The 23,659-nt window shown below is 45.3% G+C and overlaps 2 protein-coding genes across 3 annotated transcripts in view; both read right to left on the bottom strand.

The window, feature by feature from the left end:
• Positions 1–993: 993 nt before the first annotated feature.
• LOC114604284 (cytochrome P450 4V2-like) lies at positions 994–17,469 on the bottom strand. 2 transcript variants are annotated; one of them, XM_077934275.1, is made up of 11 exons: positions 17,185–17,469; positions 12,953–13,065; positions 10,777–10,862; positions 9,109–9,299; positions 8,749–8,818; positions 7,658–7,784; positions 6,652–6,843; positions 3,527–3,629; positions 2,381–2,515; positions 1,797–1,976; positions 994–1,357 (listed from the first exon to the last, which is right to left on the bottom strand). In XM_077934275.1, exons 1-11 carry the CDS (start codon positions 17,396–17,398, stop codon positions 1,185–1,187), a joined length of 1,584 nt encoding a protein of 527 aa, XP_077790401.1. In that variant the 5' UTR covers positions 17,399–17,469; the 3' UTR covers positions 994–1,184. The 2 variants fall into 2 exon arrangements, with proteins under 2 accessions (XP_077790401.1, XP_028600103.2); XM_028744270.2 differs by having other exon boundaries at positions 17,212–17,469.
• Positions 17,470–20,812: 3,343 nt separating this feature from the next.
• LOC114604282 (cytochrome P450 4V2-like) overlaps positions 20,813–23,659 on the bottom strand; it is a 7,617-nt gene continuing 4,770 nt past the window's right edge. The window contains exons 7-10 of the mRNA XM_077934604.1: positions 22,564–22,717; positions 22,067–22,201; positions 21,782–21,961; positions 20,813–21,382 (exon numbers count right to left, since the gene is read on the bottom strand). Of these exons, the coding sequence (XP_077790730.1) occupies positions 21,210–21,382; positions 21,782–21,961; positions 22,067–22,201; positions 22,564–22,717 (642 nt within the window). The 3' untranslated portion in view covers positions 20,813–21,209. The remainder of the gene's footprint in view (positions 21,383–21,781; positions 21,962–22,066; positions 22,202–22,563; positions 22,718–23,659) is intronic.

The following is a 23,659-nucleotide window of genomic DNA, read 5'->3' as shown; positions in this document are numbered from 1 at the left end:
GTGACTCAGATGAGGAACTCATCCCAGCGATCCCAGGCATGCCAGAAGGGAAGGGAGAACCAGCAGTACCCATTGCCACATCACCTCCAGAGCAAAATATTTCTATGGTAGTTGAGGAGCTGACCAGCCAATCAGTGGAGCTAGCTGGGTCAAAGGTGGGGAGATAGTTTGGGGGTTGGATTAGAGTCCTGCCCAGTGTCAGGAATGCTTAGATACAAACATCATGCTCTGGAATCAATTTAATGGATGATTCATGATTTCTACCTTAATCTCTTAACTTTAAAAAGTAAACTAAAAATATTGGCATACCTGCATTAAAGTGATTATAGTCTGCAAACTTCTTCTTGATTGGTTACTGCCACTTCTTTATCTAAAGCAATGAACCACAGAACAGACAAAAGGTGGCTTCTCAACACCACATCCTGTTGGATGATACTGAGGTCACTTCCAGAGGACTTCTCTAATAAGCATTCACCCTGATTTGTTTGCAGAAAGAATTCTGGCGAGACAATGAGAATTCATCCAGATTTGTTTTGAAGGACATAAGACAATATTGGGTCAATCAAGTGTTATTCCAGGCTTTCCAGTGTGCTTTCACTTTCCTTGTTGTAAAAAAATATATATTTTGAGGACGCAGGCCTGTTTTACAAGAGCTCCAAATCAGCTTTAATTGTTGAACATGAATTTGCTGGTATGAGATTGAATTCCAATTCAAAATGCAGACAGTCTGGCAGCACCCTGATGATTTAGATCCATTCCAAATTTCTCTCCATCAGGACAGAGGGGTTCCCAAATTATTTTTTTAAAAAAATCTCTCTAAAGGCAGACTTCCACTACATGCTAAGAACAGGATTCCAATTCTGGAAATCCCAGAAGCACAAAGCACAAAGCAGCCTCTCTCACTCCTGAAGTCTTGAAGTCTCCCTCTTGAGAAGGGAAAGGCAAACCTGGATTGCAGCTGTTTGCTTTCAAAAAGAAACACCACCACCTTGGTTAGTAATAATAACAATTTTATTATTTGTACCATGCGCATCTGACTGGGCTTTCCCAGCCACCCTGGGCAGTTTAAAAAAGAAGTCATAGTCGCATCAGGCACTCTGAAAAGTCCTGCTATGAAAATCGATAGTTTTTACTGAAGTAGTCCTAATGCAGTGTGGTAAGGAATTTCCCTGAGGTTTCTTATTTTAAGAGCAGGAAGTCGATCTCCTTTTCAACTGAATCCAGATGCCCTTGTTTGGACGAAGAATCAGTTCTCCTACAGGGCAGAGTTGATCACGTCGCTGTGTACTTTCAATAGAGAAGTGCCGCAGGATGGTAGCTAGAATCGCCATTTCTTCCATCTTTGCAAAGCGCTGACCTGCAGAGGAGTTAAAAAGCAATTACAAGATGCAATTAACCATAGCAGTAGTGCATATTTATTGTTATTCAACACATCACACTGTGGTCAGGTCCCCAAAACTCAATTTTAAATTCTTAAACACTTAAGCATTTTTCTATACAGATGTATAATCAAATCCACCCAAACAAACAGTATGTGGGGAGGGGCAAGCCAATGGAAGGAATGGAAAAGTGGGAAAAGTGGAAGGCAGGGGCTCATAGTATTGGTGCAGAAATGACCTTTAGACTTAGGTGTGTTTGCACTGTCCATTATAAAACTAACATCCATGGGTTTCCTAAAGAATTCTGGGGACTATGATTTGTTAAGGATGCTGAGAGTTGTTTTGAAAGATCAGTGATAGAAGCATACTGTGCTCTGGAGTTCTAAAGAGATACAGACTTTTGACTCTCACACATACCAATACAGTTCCTTGGCCCAGCAGAGAAAGGCACATATGCATACGGGTGCCGCCCAGCTGCGTTCTCAGGGAAAAATCGCTCAGGTCTGAATTCCTCAGGCTCTGGGAAGACAACATGGTCTCTGTGCAGCATGAAAGACCCAATTATGACATCCGTTCCTTTGGGTATCCTGAATCCTCCTGCCAAAGAACAATGGATAGTCGTGAAAACTTCTCCTTGTAAAACCAGCCATGCTAGCACTAAGCTTATAGCCACAGTACATCAAGGCATCAAACTGCGATGGCTCCAAATTTGTGGAATGCTCTCCCCAAGGAGATTCAGCTGGCGCCTTCATTATACATCTTAAGGCACAAGGCAAAAACGTTCCTCTTTAACCAGCCCTTTGGCTGATTGACATCAGATGCCCCTTTAAAATGTGTTGTGGAAGGAGGGGCGGATTATTGGGTTGTTTTCGTTTTCATTGTGTATTTTTTATTTTGTAGTTTTATGCTGTGAATCTTCCCTGAGATCTACAGGGTATAGGGTGGTATACAAATTTAATAAATAACGTAAATAAATAAATAAACCCGCTTGAAATACTTACTAATATAACATTCCTCACTCAATGTACGGCCAAAAAATGGGACAGAAGGGAAAAGGCGAAGAGCTTCTTTAACAGCACAATCCAGATACCGTAGTTGCTTCAAATCGTCCATTGTGATGTTACGATCCGAGTCCCCTGATAAGATAACAAGAGGCGGTTAGAGAAACATGTGTTATTGATTACCAGCAAAACATGCATCCTAACTTTGAAGTTCGGATGCCTATTTTTAAAGGATGGTGGAACAGGGGACATTTGAGGGACTAGTTCAGTCACTGCCATAATTCATTTCTATGGTTAGGCTTAGGATGCAAGTCAGCATGCCTTCCTAAGCCAGAGGTTGAGATAAAGCATAAAAAGCATTAGGCCAGCTTCCTGACTCCAGAACAGTGTTTTGTCAGCAGGAGGTGCCAGCTGCTGAGGCTACTAAAGGACAGAGCTTCCAAGCACTCATAGCCCCACTCTGCCAGCAAAGTAACTAACTAAATAACTACCTTCAGTCTCTTTTGTTTTGGGTATGAGACTAGCTGCAATCCTTTTATAGGTGGTCCCTCTTAAGAGAGCTAAACCAGCAGAGCATCATTGTCTGGTGAAGGGAAAGGATGCTAAGCATCATTGACTGTATCTGCAGAATGTTATTTGGGAGCCTTTGAGAAATATGCCAAGCCAGAGTAGACCCCACCTATAGAGATTATTATTTAAATGTTTCCTGTTAGACATGGAGGGGCAAGTGGGTATGATTTGGTGAAAACAGCTTCATGGGCCAAACTGGGACTCAGGCTGGGCCAAAGGTACTGGACTTATATGAGCAGAATTCTCTGATCTGGCCTTGTACAGAGTATAAATAAAAGAGCTTTCCACACCAACAAAGTGTTTCAAAGTTTCACTGCAAGCTGTCTTTAAACCTGTTACAAAATACATTGTAAATACAAATCAACACATTGCTCTTAAGCAACAGGCAATTTGCTACAATTCTCTGCAAACGGAAATCTCCACAAAATATTTTATGCAGTTAAGCCTCAATGTTCTACAAGAGGTTCTCCATCTCTGCATTAAAAGGATCAATATAAGATTCATGAGTACCCAGAAGTATTCCTGCACACCATACTTACCCAGGTTTATACTCACAGAAAAGAAAAAGAAACTTACCAAAAACCTCATCAAGTTCATGGTGAACTTTTCTTTGGGCTTCTGGATGACTTGCTAGCAAGTAAATACACCACTTCATGGCAGAAGCGGAAGTATCATGACCCTTGAAGGAAAAAATGAAAGAGGCCTAATGTTTATCAGAAAAATAGGATCCTCATCCATTACAATGATGTCCCAATTCAAAGCCTAAACAAAGTATTTCACACCCTCTGAAACTCACAGCAGTTTTTCTTAGCACATATCCAAAATTTGAAGGCACCAGCCACATACACAAGAGTAAGTCTTGTAAGTGTTTGGGGGAAAATTAAGGAAAACCATGTCCTAGGGCAGTGTTTCCCAACCTTTTTTGGGCAAAGGCACACTTGTTTCATGAAAAAAATCTTGAGGCACACCACCATGCCAGATGGGGAAAGGTCACTTTTTACTTATTCACTTTTTGAATAATAAGAATTATATGTCATGGGGGGGCAGGATTTTAGAGATGTTTAGGTGGGGCATGGCCCAAAAAAAGGTTGGGAACCACTGTTCTAGAGCAAGTAAAGCTACCCCAGAGGGGGAAGGGTGGATTGAAAAAGTGGAATGAGGACAAGAGCCTATTCTTGCCAGGCTGCTGCTACACCCACTGGTCTTCCAATTGATCCAAATTGGGTCGCAGTGCCAAGTGCAACCGTGCAAACTATATGGCCAAAGATTTAAGAAGCTGGTCCCCCAAGTGCAATGTGTTTGGGTTCAATGTGGAAAAAGTTGACAGCGGCGGGTCTGCACTTGGAGGGCAGGAGCTCTCCAAGGTTTCCAAGGCAGGGATCGACGCCGGGAACTGATGTGCCTGGGATCCTTTTCGTGCAAAAACACACCTACACTGCCCGCTGAGTCACGACGCGGAAGCCTCTGTGGTTGTTTGATGCTTGTTCAGCATTTGGCGGTCATTCTGGGGGGTTGGAGGGTGTCTGGAAGAGGGGCAGCCCCCCGCCAAGCCCCTCGAGGCCCCGTCTCGGCTGCCCCTCACCTCCTTCCCACGGCTCCCGGGGCTCCTTCCAGAGAACAGGAAGGCCCGCGACCTGGGGCGTGTGTATCCCCCCCCCAGTCTCGGGCGCCTTCCTCACCCGTTCAGCGGGGGTCCCAGGGGTCGGTTTCCCCCTCCGGGACGAGGCGCAGGACTCCCGCCAGGTCCGCCTGGCACTCCCAGGAGCAGGCGGCCGACAGGCAGCCGGCGGGCGCAAAGGGGCCTCCAGCGGCGGGAGCTTTTGCGAGGCCAGCTACCGCCGCCAGGCTGCTGCCGCTCGCCATGGCAAGCAGGAAGCCCCCCGGGCTCTGGGCGCCGAGAGGATGCTACGCGGCGGGACCATACGCGGGTAGCGGAGAAGAAGAAGGGCGGCGGGAGAGGGGCGGTTCTCGAGGGGGGAACTCAGCTTCCCAAGATCGCGGGGCTCACCGGACGGTTCTTCCCTGCAGGAACTTCCGCCCTTCCGCAGCTTCAACCGTAGACGTATTAGCATATGATAGGATGAAAGCTGGCCATAGAGAAAAGGCGAAGTTTGGCTGTCCGCAGCCTGGATTCCCGGGTTTCTTTCGACGTTACAGCCCCATGACGTCAGCGCCACGCAGGCAGCCAGACGGCGAGAGCCCCGCGCTGGGCGGCCTCTCCTCGCCGCCACCGCCCCGCCTCTCGCCGCCCGACTCGCCCGCCTCCCTCCCACGGCACACCAGGCAACGTTCCGCGGCACACTAGTGTGCCGCGGAACACCGGTTGGGAAACACTGTCCTAGGGTTTCTTCCAGGCCTGGTCACTTTCCATGTGCTAAAGACAAACTGTCATTCCTGAGTCACTCTCATATCTGAAAAGATCTTGGTAGGCTGGTTAACACATCTATCTAAATACAAAAGAGACATATACACTGAAGCTTGGCTTTTAGGTACCTTCATTTTATTTTATATGATATATGACATGTGACATGTGATATTATTTTATTTTTATCCCACCTTTCCTGGTTTCACACAATCCCAAATGTGCCATGTATAAAACAATTGCATATTTCATAGAAAAACAATCTCTTGTATAAAAACATGCTTTCCTTTGTTTTTGCTCATTGCATTGTAACTGGCCCCCACTTCCCATATCTCAGTCAATTGAAAACAAGAGTTCCTTTGGAACTGCCTCCACTAGACAGCAGGCCGATAGATCCCTCTTGCCTCTTTGGTGCCCACCGAAGACCTTCCTTTCTCAACAAGCATTTTAAGTGGGGATTTTTTTTATCCCCATCTATATCTGGATTTGGAACTGTTTTATACTTAAAACAGTATTCTTAAATCCTTTGTATTGTTAAAGCTCTACTGAGATATTTAAAAAGAAAGGAATTCATAAATGGAATTAAATGATTAATAAATAAACAACCATGCCTCAGTACCGCTATAACCACCAGAGGGCAAACACACACAACAAAGTTATCGGTGAATCAAGTCAGGTTTTAATTATACTCACGAACTACCGTTAAGCAATTTGTCTGGCAGCTGTTTGTGTGCAAGTAGTTCTTTGTTTTCTTTATTAAAGCAAATTAAGATCAGGCAATGATTTATTTCATGCCCATGTATTGTTAATGAAATAAGATGCATCACTGAGAATTTATTTAGGCTCCACTGAAAGAGAATACCAAACTAATCGGGTACGGCAAATGCAAGCTTACCATCTAGCTAAGGGCAGCTTCAGATACATATTTTCTACAGCAAAGTTTTACATGTGTTAAATTATCAAACACATATCTGAAACAATTATTTACAATTATTTTCTTTTAACAAGCTCCAACCAAGCCTAGGTCCTTTTTTTCAGCACTAAGCTGAAGTACCGTATGCTATGGCAGGTCCCATGTGTAGACATTTGCCTATAGCCAGAGATTTCTTGACTTGTAGAACAGCCTCTTAACACTTACACCTCTCTATTTGGAAGTAAACACCATTGAGTTCAATGGGGTTTACTCCCAGATATATGGGTACAGGATAGCATCCTTAACCACCATGCTATGCCAGCACTCTTGTCCTCGAGTAGGAACCACTCCCACTACTGAAACTTATAGTAGCCAGAGTTCTTAGTGTGCTTTTTCCTTAGCACTCTTGTACTGGGCATTCTATACCTCAAACATGAATGTATCCACTTCCTCTCGGATGTCCAGGTAGCTCAACTTCTTCCCATCATCATCTGTGGCATTCAGAAGCATATCGAGAAAAGCTCTCCTGACTTTGTGCCTGCTTTGTTCACCATTGCTGACAGCATTGCTTCTATGTTGCTCCTGGTTTTTTAGTTCTTGAGCTTTTTCTGCAATAACCTTAGATAATAAAAAGGGGGGGGAAGCCATTCATTTCTCAGATTGCAGGATCCAGTGTGTGCACTCACTGAAGTACCAAATAACATGACTAGCTATCTCTGTTGTCCCCTGAACCTAGCAAGGTCCGTATACCCAGTTGTGAAGATGCATTTGATGTCTTGGCAATAACAAACTGTTGCTGGTGAGGCACAGTGGATAGTGTTGAACTGAAGCTTGAGTTTGAATCTCAACTCAGCCATGAACCCCAATAGGTAGCCTGAAGGTTGAGTCATTCTCTGGTAGCACAGCCTGCCTTGCAGATGTGGTGAAGATAAAATGGGAATTGCCACATGCACACTGTTACCACAGGGAAAAATATAGCTGTGATGGATGGATGGATGGAATCACATAAACTCCAGAAAATAGTGCTCTTCATGGCATGTCATCCTGGACATTCAGGAGCCAAGGGGTTAGAAGAAAATGGGTGTCACTTTGGTCCTGCCCCCCAATGTCTCTAAGCTAACCTTCCTTCGTTGAATGCAAACGTGTGAAGGGAGCTTGGGAGCAAATTGCCTGAATACACAACACTCTTTGCAATCTGGAACACTGATAATGTGGGGATCCAGATTTCAGAAGCCTTGTAAGCGAGTTCAGGAAAAAACACCCTCAAGCTGTCATTAGATGTTTTCCCTAAAGACACAAAGGCTGGGAGTGGAGAGAGCAAACTTTTGCCCAGCCTGACATGCTGTGAGCAGGGCTCCAAAGTCTGGGAGGGTCACAATTGTGAATACCTTTTGGTATCTGTACCTATGAAATAGAATATTCAGCGGCTTACATTATCAGTAAAGCTGTGAAGTATCTTCAGACTCCTGTAATGTTCTTTTCCATCCTGGAACATGAGGTACAGAAGGTCAGGCCAGAGCCAGGGAGACTTCTGTCTTTGTTGAATCAGAACACTCATCCTAGGGTAACAAGCAACAAAGCTGGGTATATCCCTAAGAAAATGCAAAAAGTACAGGAAAGAGCCCAGATGTATTGCTACTAATCTGAGCAAATTAGTGTCATGAAAGACATGTAAAGAGAAATATGGTATACATGTGAAATAGATACACAGAGCCCCAGCTCAGAACGTACAGCTTGAGCCGTTTTCAGGCCCTCCACTGTGCAGGTCACCTCCAGTGTGGATGGGGCTTCTACATAATCATTCAACCCATTCAATTCAATTCAATCATTCGTGCAATCCACCTCCAAAAGGAGGGGGGGGAAGATTGTACAAAGCAGGCCTTTGCAAGTTTTTCATGCAGACAGTCAAGTTCAGGTTAAAGACAGAAGGAGCATCTCCACCCCCATCGTTCTGCCCGGACACTGAGGTCCAGCTCCGAGGGCCTTCTGGCAGTTCCCTCACTGCGAGAAGTGAGGTTACAGGGAACCAGGCAGAGGGCCTTCTCAGTAGCGGCGCCCGCCCTGTGGAATGCCCTCCCATCAGATGTCAAGGAAATAAACAACTGACTTTCAGAAGACATCTGAAGACAGCCCTGTTTAGTGAAGTTTTTAATGTTTGATCTTTTATTGCTATTCATATTCATATTCTGCTGGGAGCCGCCCACAGTGGCTGGGGAAACCCAGCCAGATGGGTAGGGTATAAATACAAAATTGTTGTTGTTATTATTAGTAGAAGTGGTGGTGGTGGTGGTAGTATTAATATTATTATTATATCTGCATGGTGGAAGGGAAAGGGCCTTTTTTCCATGTAAAACCCCCCACCCCACCCCAGTAAGACACTGCGGATCAAGGCTCTGCTTCAGAGATGGAAACCTGTGGCCCTCCAGATGCTGTTGAGACTCCAACTATCAGCATCCCTGACCACTGACAGGCCACAGGTTTGAAATCCTTGCTACTGGAATGTGTCATCCCACTAACAACTACCTGTAGACAGCTTGGACATATTCGGAATCCTTATTGTGCTGTGCTCCTATGTTCTTGCCCATAGCTGTTTCTAGGAACAGAAGAGAGAGAGAAATCAAATGAAGACCCGTTCTCCTAGAAAGCACGAATGGGACCTAATCGGAGCAGAGGGCCCATCAAGCTCAGTGTTGACAGAATTTAAATGAACAACAAGCGATTCACGTTATTTTAAAAATGGCATGTGTCTAATTTAGATAAATTGTTACAAGGAGAACAACTCTTCTGGTCAGATCTCACAAAAATGTCCATTCGTCCAACAAATGAGCAGGGATGTTTAAACCTCATTTACTGCAACACTTTGACAGCAGCAACTGCATTTACCACAGATTACATCAAGGGCACACAGAGTAATGTATAAAGTGCAATCGAACGGCTCCTTGTCCACATGTTTTTCAAGTTTCTGAACAAGGACATTGGCTTGTTCATTCATCACTTCGAGGAAATCTTCTAAGATGGTAAAATGGAAGGTGGGTGTTAACATTTTCCTTCGGGACCGCCATTTGCCTCCAGTGCTGCAAAACAAAGACTGAAACATCAATGCCTTCAAGCAGGACCTGGAACAAAACATGGCAGTGTGCAGTGCTCCTGTTCAGGTTTCCAGACACTCCCTTCTTCCTCACCCCCAACTGACCATTTTTTTTCTCTAACAGTCAACAGCCCATAGTCACTGATCATGTTCAGTCTCCAATGTGTTTTTTACTGGTTTCTTTCCACGTTGTCTCCCCATCCCTGCAATAAAGATTTGGCACTGGAAACCTGGGGGTTTCCCTGAACCTGCTGGTGCCCCCTTGCCTAGGCTACATAAAAGGATGATTGACCACATAAAGACTGAGGTCATTAGTATGGTGATGTTCAAGCAATACACCACTTCTCAAATCTCATGGATCTCAATGCCAATTCTGGATTAATCAACAATGAGTGGTCACCTCCTAAGGCTTTTTCTTCATAAACTATTATCTCTTTCCTGCTCCAGCTACCAGCTGAAAACTTCCAGCTCACTGCAGATTCCCCCAACTAGTTTTATGTTAGTACAGGGGTGAGGTTTTGGCCATTAGGGCATTTCATTTTTGCCCTCACATCAAATCATAGAATTGTAGAGCTGGAAGGGACCCTGAGGATCATCTAGTCCAGCTCCCTGCAATCCAGGAATATGAGGCTGTCCCATATAGGGATCAAACATGAGACCTTGGTGTTATCAACACTGTGCTCTAACCCAGTGTTTCCCAACCTTGGGCCTCCAGCTGTTTTTGGACTACAACTCCCATCATCCATAGCTAGCAAGACCAGTGGTCAGGGATAATGGGAATTGTAGTTCAAAAGCAGCTGGAGGCCCAAGGTTGGGAAACACTGCTCTAACCAACTGAGCTATGCAAAGATACATGATACCATCTGTGTGATGTGGCTGCAAATAAACCATCTAGAGCCTTAAAGTCAGTATCAATCAGCTGCTTGGTGCTGCCTTCAAAGCCCACTACAACCAACCAGTGGAGAACTCCATAGACAGCAGCCAGTGGCGTAGCGTGGGGGGTGCAGGGGGGCCGGCCGTACCAGGCGCAACATCTGGGGTTAGGGCAAATCCACAGGTTAGGGGGCGCAAATCCACGGGTTAGGGGGTGCAAATTACTTGCCTTGCCCCGGGTGCTGACAACCCACGCTACGCCACTGAGAGCAGCTGACCTCTGCTAAAAGCAGGTCCTGAAGTCAGCACCAATCAGCTCTTCAGTACTTTTCTTGAGAATTGAGCAAGACTACATCCACCAGCCCACCTCCAAAGTCCACACACTCAATAGGACATGTGCAGGTGTTGTGTGGTCAGTGGGCTTACATGGGTGTGGCCTGTAACCCCAGTCCCACTTCCTCCTTCACACATTCATTATACATGTGTGGCAGGACTGATAACCCAACCAGCTCTGAACATACCAGCTACATTGTTTTCCAAAGGGTAGGACAAAAGGGTACAATTCCCACTTATGTTCTGGGTCCATTTACCTCGTTAGGAGTCCTGTGCCCAGCCAAGGATGCAAAAACGTGTAGACAAAGGGTTTTGCAAGATGCTTAGAGCTCCTCAACACTACCTGACAACAGAAGCAAGCAAAAATGTAACTTCTTGACTTTGCCTTTCTATGAATCTAACTTGAATCCTACACTCTTTCTCCTGATTGGCTGATGGACTCACTAGCTCCCACTGGTTGCTGGGTCACCAGGAGGCAGACCCAGAGCCTGTCCGTCATAGGGCTCCCTTCTACAACTTGTGTTTTCATTCATTTTCTTTTTAGACTACAGAGTAAGGATGTGAGGACCTGTGAGTGCACAGCTCATGCACACATCTGTTCTGATAGCTCAATCAATGTGTGGAGGTCAAAAGGACATCCCAGGTCACCTGAACTTGGCTCAGCTCATTCACCATCTAGTGTATACCGGGAATTACTCATGTGCTTTCAAATGTTCTTTGATAATTGCAAAAGCAGTTGAGATTCTCAGAAAGGTGCATGTTGCACTGAAAACGACATTTGGCATCTGCTCCTGGCTCCTGCTGCATGACAGGCAGCCAGGGGCATCGTGTCATTTTCCAAGTGGAAGGCCTGCCTCCATTGGGAGCTTCAGACAGCAACACAATCTGTCTCCAACATGATTGTCAGATGCTTCTTTCCCTGTGTCAACTCTGTTTCCCTGTCACCATGTCCACCTTTATTTGTAAGACCAGTTTTAGCAGGTTAATGACTGTGCTATTAAGCAAAAGGGGCTTGATTCCAGCCTGCCTGAGGGCCCTTCCTTCTGCCAGGAGATCCTAGTCTGTAAGTAGGTTGGCTAGTTGCAAAATATGGCAGAACTCCAGCACTTTTAATAGCTGTGTTGAAGAAGGAACTTGTCCTGCTGGAATTTTCTCTTCTGTCTCACTCTTGCAAGTGCTGGAGATCTGCCCGCCCACCCATGAGGGCTGCTGTGAACCCCTCTTCAAGGAACGGCTCTCGACACACGTACCCCCTCTTTATTATTTCTTCATGTATTCCAGAATGTGGATTATAGGGCTGAAGTCTAGAATTCCAAGGAACAAAGCAGCCATATGTCTTGCTCCCACCCATTCAGCCCATCTGCTTCAATCTACCGCCTTTGCTTGCTGTGGCTAGGAGGGTATCAGCTGTGCTTCAAAGAAAATGAGGTGGGGAGGGACTGATGATGGGAATGGGAGAGCAAATGTGGCTGCTCTTCCTTTTGCTGCACTGCATCATTTAAATCGGGAGTGGAGAGAACCTGTAGCCTTCCAGACGCTGTTGACCCCAACTCCCATCAGCTCCATTCAACATGGCCTATGGTCAGGTAGGGAGGGAGGAGGATCCAAAAACATCTGGAGGACCATCTGCTTTAAAGCTCTTTGTCCAGCATAAGTGGCAGCAACCCTAGACCTATTCCATGCAGCTGGCAGTTGCAAGTGATTTCAGTCCCTTTTAACAGGATCCAGTAATTTGCATTAAAACAGCTGCACTTGTCAAAATCCTGCCAAAGGTGGGGGGGCTTCGCCCGGTTTTAAAATAAATAAATCAGAGCAGATATTATGGCATTTGCTTTTTGAAAAACACCATCTCTACACTGTTGATGAATAGCACTCAGCTAAGATCTTCAGACAGAATATCTGCATTAAGCATAATCTTCATGCTCATCCTACAAAATGAAGTGCAAGGTTTTCTTGAGTGCACACATTGGAAAAACTATTTCTCTCTCTCTCATGTTCTTGGATTGCAGTAGTATTTTTCAGAAGGATCCCAAATCTGATCTGGCACCTTTCTTTATATTTCTTAGAAATTAAGCCCTAGCGGCTTCCACAGGACTTATTCCCAGGAGTCTTTAGACTGCAATCCCATCTGAGTCTATACAGAAATAAGTTCCAATGAATCTAATGGAGCTTGCTCCCAAGAAAGTGAGCAAGCCCCATTAGACACAATGAGACCTATTTTTGAGTAAATATTCATAAGAGTGCACCAGTGTGTGAAAGGGAATGGGCAGCTCTACTCTCCCACCCCCATTTTTGGCTGACACTTTGGTCCTATTCACCATCCTCTCCAGGCATGCACTGTTTGGCAGATTATACTCAGGGGGAGGTGGGTTTTGGTAGTGCTGCTGGGGAGCTCCCCAGCCATGCAGTAAAGTCTAAGAATGACAACCTCACCTCTACAGTTTCTGGGTGATATAAGAGCACAATGGGATGTGGTCCTATCCAAAGTTGCATCAGTGGGACATTCCGGAAGGGTTCCATGGAATTTATCATTTGCTGAAAGAAAGCTGGGAAAACATGTATCCAGTTTGAAATTGAGGAATTCAATGACACCACCTCTACGCTACTTGTTCTCATATCATGTACTCTAAGCTAAGATCAACAGCCACACACTAAGAGAACCCTCTTCCCAAATTCAGATTGAGAGAGACAAGGAGCTGATTCCAATCTCCCACTTTCACATAAAGTTCTAATTTATACAGCATGCTCAGCCATTCTCATCTAAGAGCATATTCAGATTTGCTTAGAAATCAATTTGACCATATAAAATGAGGCTCTTTTGTGGTTGGGGCACTGCGTGATTGATGGGTAGTGTGCCCCACTCTGACATTGCATACAAAATAATCCATATTTGATTATTGTGACCATATAATTGGAGAAAGGGAGCCAGAAGTAACTGTAAAGCAGATGGATCAAGAAGCAATAGATATGTCCTGAACAGACAGCCTTGGTCCTAAGTGATTTAAGTACAGAAGGTGAGGCACAAAGAAGTCCTGCTATATATACTTCTAATGAAAGTCTATCTAACTGGTCAGTCAATGTAGCCATGATAGAAGAAACATCTGCACCTAAGCAAATACATTCCTATCATGAAGGTTTGTGCAACGTGGTGTGGAAATTGCCTCTGCGCATGCGTAGACGCCAGAAATCATATCTGCACAGATGCAGACACCGGAAATAGCAGGCGTGCGTGCGCTCACACACACACACACACGATCCAGCCCACGGAGGGATCTCCACTGGAGTGAACCAGCCCAGGTGAGGTAAACCTTGCCAACCCTTGTGCTATAACAAGGTCTATAGCCAGTGTGGTGTAGTGGTTAAGAGCGGTAGTCTCGTAATCTGAGGAACCGGGTTTGCGTCTCCGCTCCTCCACATGCAGCTGCTGGGTGACTTTGAGCTAGTAACACTTCTCTGAAGTCTCTCAGTCCTACTCACCTCACAGAGTGTTTGTTGTGGGGGAGGAAGGGAAAGGAGATTGTTAGCCGCTTTGAGACTCCTTAAAGTGAGTGAAAGGCGGGATATCAAATCCAAACTCTTCTTCTTCTATTATGAAGGCAAATTCTGTACCTGTGGCCACTATCAGGTGTAATTGTTAACCTGCCCTTTATATACTGATTCAAGAGAGATTTCTGAATATAACATGTGGAAGTAGGAACACTGAGGTTTGGAGGGGGAAAACGCCATTTCTTTGGAGTGATAGTAACAGCTTTGCGACTCTTCTCGCACTAGCAGCAAAGATTAGAAAGAAATACCTTTGCTGTGATTGTTTTGGTGACTCTGAGGTTGTGCGGACTGATGGTACTGCTGATTTGTGATATTATTTCTGTGTATGGTATTATTACTACGTTGGTATTAAGGCACATTTTAATGAACGAACTCTGGACACTGCACCTGTCTGCTTAGCCCTTCACCCTGAAGGGCTCTCCTGACCAAGGAGAGCCTTCCAGCAGGCGCGGACTTTGGTACTATGGCGCCCTGAGCAAGGACAACATTTGACGCCCCCACCTTAGTTGCGTACCCATATAAATATACTATTATTATTATTTCGCGTCCCCTCGGCTCAGTGCCCTGTGCAAGGGAACAGCCCTCAATCCAGCGCTGCTTCCCATTCCATTGCGAGCCAGCCTTGCCCTGGCCGAGCAAGGTGAGGCAATGATTCCCCATTGAAGGCAGGTGGAGCAGCTCCAACCTGCTGCCCTTGGCCGGCCTCTCCATGAGGCAAGCCACTTCGGGGGTGGGGCCTCGGTTTTGAAAATGGCACTGTTACAGCTTCGCCCTGCTCCCAAGGCACAAGAGGGCGGAGCTGCAAGGGTTTCCATAATGGAGCACCTGCAGCGCAGCGCTGAAATGCGGTGTTTGCTGCCTCCGAGTCGCTACCGCGCCCCTCTTCCCCGAGAAAGGAAAAGGCTGCTAGCTCGCAGCTGTGAGCCAAGCAAAGCCCTTCATAGAGAGGGGAGTGGGCTTGGTTGGTGTTATGTACTGAGTTGAATAGGATCCAAAAGGCAGCAGTCTGATTGGTCCTAGAACAGTAGGATTCAGAATGCAGCAGTCTGATTGGTCCTAAAACAATAGGTTTCAGAAAGCAGCAGTCTGAGTGGTCCTAGAATAGGGTCCAGAATGCAGCAGTCTGATTGGTCCACAGGAGCCACCCAGTCCAGCTCCAGGTGGAAGTAAATCCGCAACCAGATTGGCCTACAGGTGAATCCCGGAATTAGCCAATCACGTGGGGCCCATTGTGTAAATAATGTATATAAAGCAGACATTCTGGGGGAACTTCCATTCCTCCTCACCGCTATGAGCTGAATAAAGAGCAGGGAATCTACCGTACTCTCGACTCCGAGTATATTTCAGTTGGCGTCTTCCTTTCTCGAGGACAAAGCGGAGCAGCGGAGCAGCGGAGCAGAGGCGGCAAACGCGGTGGGGTGGGGGGTGGGGAGGAACCCTGAGAGGTTCCCGGGGAGACGCTTTCTGACGAGCAGGTCAACCAGGCAGAGCCTAACGTGGAGGCGTCATTTCTGAGCTGGGCGAGGGATGGTGAAGACGAGCTGCTGAAGGAAAGCTGACGTGTTGGCTCGAGGGAGGAGGAGAGCGAAAAAGCCGGGCGGGGAGGGAGTCCGAGGCGGAGCTTAAGAGAGTGCTAGTGCCTGAATGGGCTCACAGTGGAAACCTAAATGGCTCTACTCCAAAGTAAGCCCCACCGACTTGCCGTGTTGAAGGCGTTTGTTTTATTATTCATTAAATTCCTACGGCAGAAGAGCTTCTGCAAGCTCACGGTTGCAAGCCAAGCTATGTCTACTTTGGAGCAAATCCCCAGGCATTTTGGCATCTGAAACAAATCCCATAAATAAATTGATTCCCTTCCTTTAATGTTTTGAAATCTTATCTACAAATATTACAGTATCCCTTCAAAAAAAAACTGCGAAGTCTTTAATCATGTATCACGGGACTTTTTCCATTTTTGTTTTCTGCTATAGCATAACACTGCTACCCTATGGGATAATAAACTGATAATAATGATGATGATAATTATAAGGATGGGTGCGCTGGATTTTAGCAATACAGTGGTACCTCAGGTTACATACGCTTCAGGTTACATATGCTTTAGGTTACAGACTTCGCTAACCCAGAAATAGTGCTTCAGGTTAAGAACTTTGCTTCAGGATGAGAACGGAAATCGTGCTCTGGCAGCGTGGTGGCAGCAGGAGGCCCCATTAGCTAAAGTGGTGCTTCAGGTTAAGAACAGTTTCAGGTTAAGTACGGACCTCCAGAACGAATTAAGTACTTAACCTGAGGTGCCACTGTAAATTGCACGCTGCAGTAAATCTATAAATCATACCTGTGATTCTTACATTACAGGGGTGTTGGACTAGGTGGCCCTTGGGTCGCTTCCAAATCTACAATTCTGTGAAGAGGAGGAAATAAAATGTGCATTTCCCAGTGGGGAAAACTTGCTACTTTCTGTTATCCAACTCTGGACATCTAGCATCTGGATGATGATGATGATGATGACGTTGCTTCTAGAGAAGCAGGGTATATACAGAAATTACCTACCACCCTATTTATGAATTTCCAATTCTTCCCAAATTATACTGCACACACAAAATCACACCCTTGAATCAATATTCTCAGCTGATCTGGAGTCCGGACTTTCTTGCACCGGCGGGATGAGGAAAAAGCTCTTTCAAAAGTGCAATGTGGAATATAAGAGTAGTTCAGAGAATATTAAAGGAAAATTACTCACACATCTGCAGTAAAAAAAAAAAAAGAGGGATCGCTACATCAAAATCATCCCGATATTGCATACATGGAAATGGTTAAGGTGCGTTTCCGAGCGGAGACGGGGCATCTCACCTTACTGAAATTAAGAGATACATGGAAAGGCAGAATTTCAGCCACCTCCAGGGAGAAGATGCGTTTGGAGGAGGCGCAGGGAGGCTATTTCGCAATGCCTCCTATTTGTACCTTTCCAGAATGTGTCACAGTGGGCAGGTGAAGATTGCCAAAACCTAATAAGTAGCCTATTCGATTTCTTTCGCCCCAGCTGCCTGGGAAAACTCCGTGCGCGCTTTCTCTGCCTGCCTGCCTGCCTGCCTGCCTGCCTGCCTGCCTGCCTGCCTGCCTGCCTGCCTGCCTGCCTGCCTGCGTTTTACCTTCCCCATCGCGTTCAAAGAGCAGCGCGTTGCCCAGCAGCGGGTACCAGGGACTGAGCCCCGGGATGGGCTTCAGCTCCACGTATTTCCAACACTGGTCCAGCAGGAAGCGGGCGACCCAGACAGCCAAGAGCAGGGCGAGCGCCGCAGCCGCCCAGGAAAAGAGTCGATCGCCCTCCGGAGCCATCCTTGGCGAGAGCAGCCGAGCAGGGATGGCCTCCCTCGGCTCCAGGGAAGCGAGTTGCTTGGAGAAGAGGCTCCAAGGTAAGGCGAGGCGGAGTCCGGGGAGGGGGAGGACTGGGAGAGCGAAGGCATCGCCTCCATCTCTCTTAAACAGTGAAGACTTGGGGGAGGGGTGGAGCCAAATTGTCAAGGGGATGGAGTAACCCCTCTCTGGGAAAAATGGTGTCTGCCCTGGGGGCTTGTTAGCTTAAGAGAAAAGGCGAGCAACAGGAGGAAAGGGTATGAAATCAGGCCAGGGCCAGACCTGGCGGAAAGTGGACCTAGAGAAAACCTTCTTCTTCTTCCTATGCAGCACTAGAGCACATCAACGGAAGCTGAATGATGCAGGATTTTGGAGAAACAAAAGAAAGTACTTCATACAGCACATAGTTTATAAACTATGGCCGTTGCTCCACCGGGAGCCAAGGCTGACCACCAACCTAGGCGGCTCTGCTCAGCAGGTGATCAGGTTGCGAACCACCCTGAGATGTATGGATGTATGGCGGTATACAAATTTTAACAACAACAACAATAACAACCACCAGAGACAGTGCCAGATTTACATACGGGCTGAGCCTCCTCCAAACGGGCCTCTTGCCAACTTTTTTGAAAAGAAAATTTATTCGAGGTTATAAATTTATAAACCATTTCTGTATCGATGCTAAAATTTCAGCAATGTTCTACTTTCGTTGAGTAGAAAAAGGAGACAGCAATGTTTTGTTTTTCATGATCAGATGCTATTAAGTTTGGGCCTCCCCAGGTCCCCTATTCCAGGGGCTCCAGCTGCTTTAATGCAGGGTGCTGGGCATACGCTTCAGGTTACATACGCTTCAGGTTACAGACTCCACTAACCCAGAAATAGTGCTTCAGGTTAAGAACTTTGCTTCAGGGTGAGAACAGAAATTGTGCTCCGGAGGCGCGGCAGCAGCAGGAGGCCCCATTAGCTAAAGTGGTGCTTCAGGTTAAGAACAGTTTCAGGTTAAAAACGGACCTCCAGAACGAATTAAGTACCACTATATAGAACTGGAGAAGTCTTGACCTGCATGGTTTCCATAGTAGCTTTTAACTCTGCACTGTGGCCTGGGGCAGCCAAGGAGCAAAGAAATCCACAGGCAGCCTCACTTAATGTGCACCATGTCCAAAGGTTCTGAAATGTATGAATAAAAGAGTGAAAAGTATACATCTTCTCCAGTGTGAGCCAGTGTGGTGTAGTGGTTAAGAGCAGTGTACTCGTAATCTGGGGAACCGGGTTCGCGTCTCCCCTCCTCCACATGCAGCTGCTGGGTGACCTTGGGCCAGTCACACTTCTCTGAAGTCTCTCAGCCCCACTCACCTCACAGAGTGTTTGTTGTGGGGGAGGAAGGGAAAGGAGAATGTCAGCCGCTTTGAGACTCCTTTGGGTAGTGATAAAGTGGGATATCCAATCCAAACTCTTCTTCTCATCCACTTCCCTACAGATTTCTCTTGATGAATGCTTTAGCTGAGATTCCTCCATTGCAGGGAGTTGCACTTGATGACCCTTGGAGTCCCTTTCAACTCTATGATTCTATAAATGGACTTGAGTTTCAGAAAGAATTCTTGCTTTATCTTCATGTTTTCATCACAACATGTCAAAAAAACTGCCTTGCACCAAGTCAGGATACTGTTCCATCTAGGTCAATATTGTCTACACTGACTGGCAGCAACACACCAGAGTTTCAGGCAGGAATATTTCCCAGGCTTATCTGGGGATGATAGACATTGAACCTGGGATGTCATGCATGCAGCGCGGATGCTCTCCCACTAAGGTACAGCTCTTCATTATTCACATGGCTGATAGCCAGGTGACAGAAGCCCTTGAATCCCTTCATTACCCTACATTGGTGCTCAGGCAGAAGATTTGCGATACAGCGCAACCACATCCACTTGTATTGCTTCTCCTTGCACGCCCACGCCCACATGAACACAGATATTTTAGTCCACTGCGACAAGAGCTCCTTAATTCACATAACTGCACAAACCTGAATTTCTGGTACACACTTGAATCCTTTCCATAAAATAGCAACAGTCTGGAGGTAGCCTTTATCTTCATGCCAGAAAAAGAAATCACTGCAGGTGACGCTTTTGCTCACATAAAGATCAAGAGAAAGCTTCATCTATTAAATTTCCATGTTCCGGGCCACTGCTACGCACAGAATCAGGCCCAGTGAAAGAAAACACAGCCATGCTATTGTGATCATAGTTAGGAAAACTCATCTGTCCAAAGGTTTCATAGGAATGCATAATTTAGGAATGTCTACTTACATAAACAGTTGGGACAAGTTGTAATATTCACCCTAGCTCCAAGAAGCAAGCGGAGTGTGCTCAGTGCTGGGAACTCTTGGATACACACACCATGTTTTAGAATCCATTTAATGGATGATTTGCAATCTCTACCTCACTTTCTCAACATTTAAAACTAAACCAAAAATATTGACTTACCTCCATTAAAGTGAGAGGATTAAAAAATATAATCTGCAGAACTTTCTCTTGATTGCATACTGCCACTCCTTTATCCAAAGCAATCAAGCACAGAGCAGACAAAAGATGGCTTCTCAAATCCCAGTCAACATAGTGTTGGATGACACTGAGGTCGCTTCCAGAGGACCTCTTTAGTGAGGATTGATCCTGATTTGTTTGCAGAGAGATTAGATGAGATAGTGAGAATTCATCTTGAATTTGTCCACAAAGAGATTCAGAGACATAATGAGAATGCATCCTGATTTGTTGTGGGGAGATACAACAATTGTATCAAGCAAGTGGCAGTGGAAGACAGGAGTGCCTGGCATGCTCTGGTCCATGCGGTCACAAAGAATCGGACACGACTAAACGGCTAAACAACAACAAGCAAGCAAGTGTTAACCCAGACTTCCTAGTGCATTTTCCTGTCATTTTCTTATTGCAAAAAGCCTGATCTTTGGGGGTTTTCTTTTGCAATAGCTCCAAAACAGCGATAATTGTACCACCTGAATTTGCTGGGATTGTATTCTGCCCCAAAACAGGAAGCACTCTCTTTAGATCCATTCCAAATTTCTCCCCCAAATTGCAGTGTGGTATTATTCACAATTATTTCATGGTTTGCCAAACCAGATCAAGCAAACATAGTGATCAAGTCCGTCAAATCATTATCAGCGGCCTGTGAAGACACATAGGAATATGATGCCTATAAAAGTCAGAAGTAAAATGGCAAATGCAGCCCTTCACACAGAAAAGCGCAATGAGAGCTCTGTGACGCGGGTGGCTTGTTAAATGTTCCTGTGAAGCAACTATAGTTCCTGTCTTCATGCACTAGGTGGTGCTAATTCGCCCTGGATCCAGGACAGGTGGCCCTGAGATTGCTGTGATGCTCATGTCTAATCTCTACTTCCAAGGTCTTTTATTATATTCATACATCATTAAAATATATTATATATATTATCAATATTTCTTATGTGCATACATTTCAAAATACAGGAGTTTTAAAAATTAAAACACAGTTTTTTGTTGTTTTTTAGGATTAAGAAAAGTCATATAGTGGCAACCCAGATTGAAGCCTACAAATCCCATACCCATTTGCAATATCCCATCAATTGAACAAGCATCAGATTTTGGATTGCAGCTGCTGGCTTTTAAAAAGCAAAAACACAGGTTTGGTTAAGAAAGAAGTCCTAGTAGCATTGGGCAGTCTGAAATGTCCTGCACTGAAAACCAACAGTTTTTACCCAATAAAAAAAAGTCCTAATGTGGTGTGGTAAGGAATTTCCCTGAAGTTTCTTGTTTTAAGAGCCAGAAGACGATCTGTTTTTCAACTGAATCCAGATGCCTTTATTTGGACGAAGAATCAGTTCTCCTACAGTGCCGAGTTGATCGCGTTGCTGCGTACTTTCAACACGAAAGCGCCGTAGAATGGTGGCTAAAATGGCCTTTTCTTCCATCTGTGCAAAGCGCTGACCTGCAGAGGGGTTGGAAAGCAATGACAAGATACAATTAACCAGAGCGATAATACATATTTATTATTATTCAGTATGAGCCATGTGACACAGAGGTCAGGTTCTCAGGTTCATTTTTAAATTCTTAAACACTTTTATAGTTATACAGATGGTGGTGGACTTACAGCCACTGGTAGGATTGAGTGAAAAACTGGAGGGATGGATAAATGGTGTACAAATAACCTTTAGTTCTAGGTACATCTGCACTATACATTTAAAACACTACAATATTGCTAACAGTCATGGCTTCCCCAAAGAATCCTGCGAACTGTGGTTCATTAAGGGTGTTGAGAGTTGATGTTTTTACTCTTTTTTATCCTTTTTTGCTCTCTTTTTTATTCTTTATTTATTCTTGTACGTACCAACACAGTTCCTAGGCCCAGCAGAGAAAGGCACATATGCATATGGGTGCCTCCCAGCTGCGTTCTCAGGGAAAAATCGCTCAGGTCTGAATTCCTCGGGCTCTGGGAAGACATCAGGGTCTCTATGCAGTACATAGGCCATAATGATGGCCTCAACCCCTTTTGGTATCCGAAATCCTCCTGCCAAAGAACAGATAGTCATGAAAGTTTTTTTCTTGTAGAGCCACCCAACACTGAGCTTACAGCCACAGCACATCAAGCCATCAAGCCTCTTGGACTACTTACTAATATAACATTCCTCAAGCAGTGTACGAGCAAAAAATGGAACAGAAGGGAAAAGGCGAAGAGCTTCTTTAATAGCACAATCCAGATACCGTAGTTGCTTCAAATCGTCCATTGTGATGTTACGATCCGAGTCCCCTGATATGATAACAAGAGGCGGTTAGAGAAACACAACTTATTTATAACTAGCAAAATATGCATCCTTAACTTGATGGTCTAACAACTATTTTATATGTTGATGGAGCTGGGAACAGTTTGTGTCCACTAATTCATTTCTGTGCTTTAGGCTTAGGGTGTAAGTCAGCATGTCTTCCTTTCTGCTAGCACACGGTCTGACCACATTGGAGCTGCAAAGATCCAAACTGGGATCTGTATTTGTGGGCCTGAGGTTCCCCAACTTGGTGTTAGAAAAGGTATGTGATATTTATGAGCATTTACCTAGAAATAAACCTGCATCCCACACTTGTCCAAGTTTATACCCACGGGAAAGGGAAACTCACCAAAAACATCATCCAGTTCACGGTGAACTTTTCTTTGGGCTTCTGGATAACGAGCAAGCAAGTAAATACACCAGTTCATTGCAGCAGCAGTGGTATCATGACCCTTGGAAGAAATAATTAAAGAGACATAATGTTTTCTACGTGAGACAGGAAGCTACAGTTAGAAGTGGATATGGAACAACTGATTGGTTCAAAATTGGGAAAGGAGTATGACAAGGCTGGATATTGTCTCCCTGCTTATTTAACTTATATGCAGAATTCATCATGCGAAAGGCTGGGCTGGATGAATCCCAAACTGGAATTAAGATTGCTGGAAGAAATATCAACAACCTCAGATATGCAGATGACACAACCTTGATGGCAGAAAGTGAGGAGGAATTAAAGAACCTTTTATTGAGGGTGAAAGAGGAAAGCGCAAAATATGGTCTGAAGCTCAACATCAAAAAACGAAGATCATGGCCACTGGTCCCATCACCTCCTGGCAAATAGAAGGGGAAGAAATGGAGGCTGTGAGAGATTTTACTTTCTATGCTCCATGATCACTGCAGATGGTGACAGCAGTCACGAAATTAAAAGACACCTGCTTCTTGGGAGAAAAGCAATGACAAACCTAGACAGCTTCCTAAAAGCTGAGATATCACCTTGCCAACAAAGGTCCGTATAGTTAAAGCTATGGTTTTCCCAGTAGTGATGTATGGAAGTGAGAGCTGGACCATAAAGAAGACTGATTGCAGAAGAACTGATGCTTTTGAATTATGGTGCTGGTGAGACTCTTCAGAGTCCCATGGACTGCAAGAAGATCAAACCTATCCATTCTTAAGGAAATCAGCCCTGAGTGCTCACTAGAAGGACAGATCGTGAAGCTGAGGTTCCAATACTTTGGCCACCTCACGAGAAGAGAAGACTCTCTGGAAAAGACCCTGATGTTGGGAAAGATGGAGGGCACAAGGAGAAGGGGACGACAGAGGACGAGATGGTTGGACAGTGTTCTTGAAGCTACCAGCATGAATTTGACCAAACTGCAGGAGGCAGTGGAAGACAGGAGTGCCTGGCGTGCTCTGGTCCATGGGGTCACGAAGAGTCGGACACGACTAAA

The sequence above is a fragment of the Podarcis muralis genome, chromosome 9 (assembly GCF_964188315.1).
Source record: "Podarcis muralis chromosome 9, rPodMur119.hap1.1, whole genome shotgun sequence".
Taxonomy (NCBI): domain Eukaryota; kingdom Metazoa; phylum Chordata; class Lepidosauria; order Squamata; family Lacertidae; genus Podarcis; species Podarcis muralis.
The sequence above is the reverse complement of the archived record's forward strand: the minus strand, read 5'-3'. Positions and strand labels throughout refer to the sequence as shown.

Bases quoted from the DNA above. Each gene is read 5' to 3' on its own strand.
- LOC114604284 (XM_077934275.1), bottom strand. From the start codon at position 17,398: ATGGCTCCGGAGGGCGATCGACTCTTTTCCTGGGCGGCTGCGGCGCTC. The intron at 9,300-10,776 runs GTAAATGGACCC...TTTGTTTTGCAG, and splicing joins GGCACAGGACTCCTAACGAG to CACTGGAGGCAAATGGCGGT. The intron at 1,977-2,380 runs GTAAGTATTTCA...GTTCTTTGGCAG, and splicing joins GAGTGAGGAATGTTATATTA to GAGGATTCAGGATACCCAAA.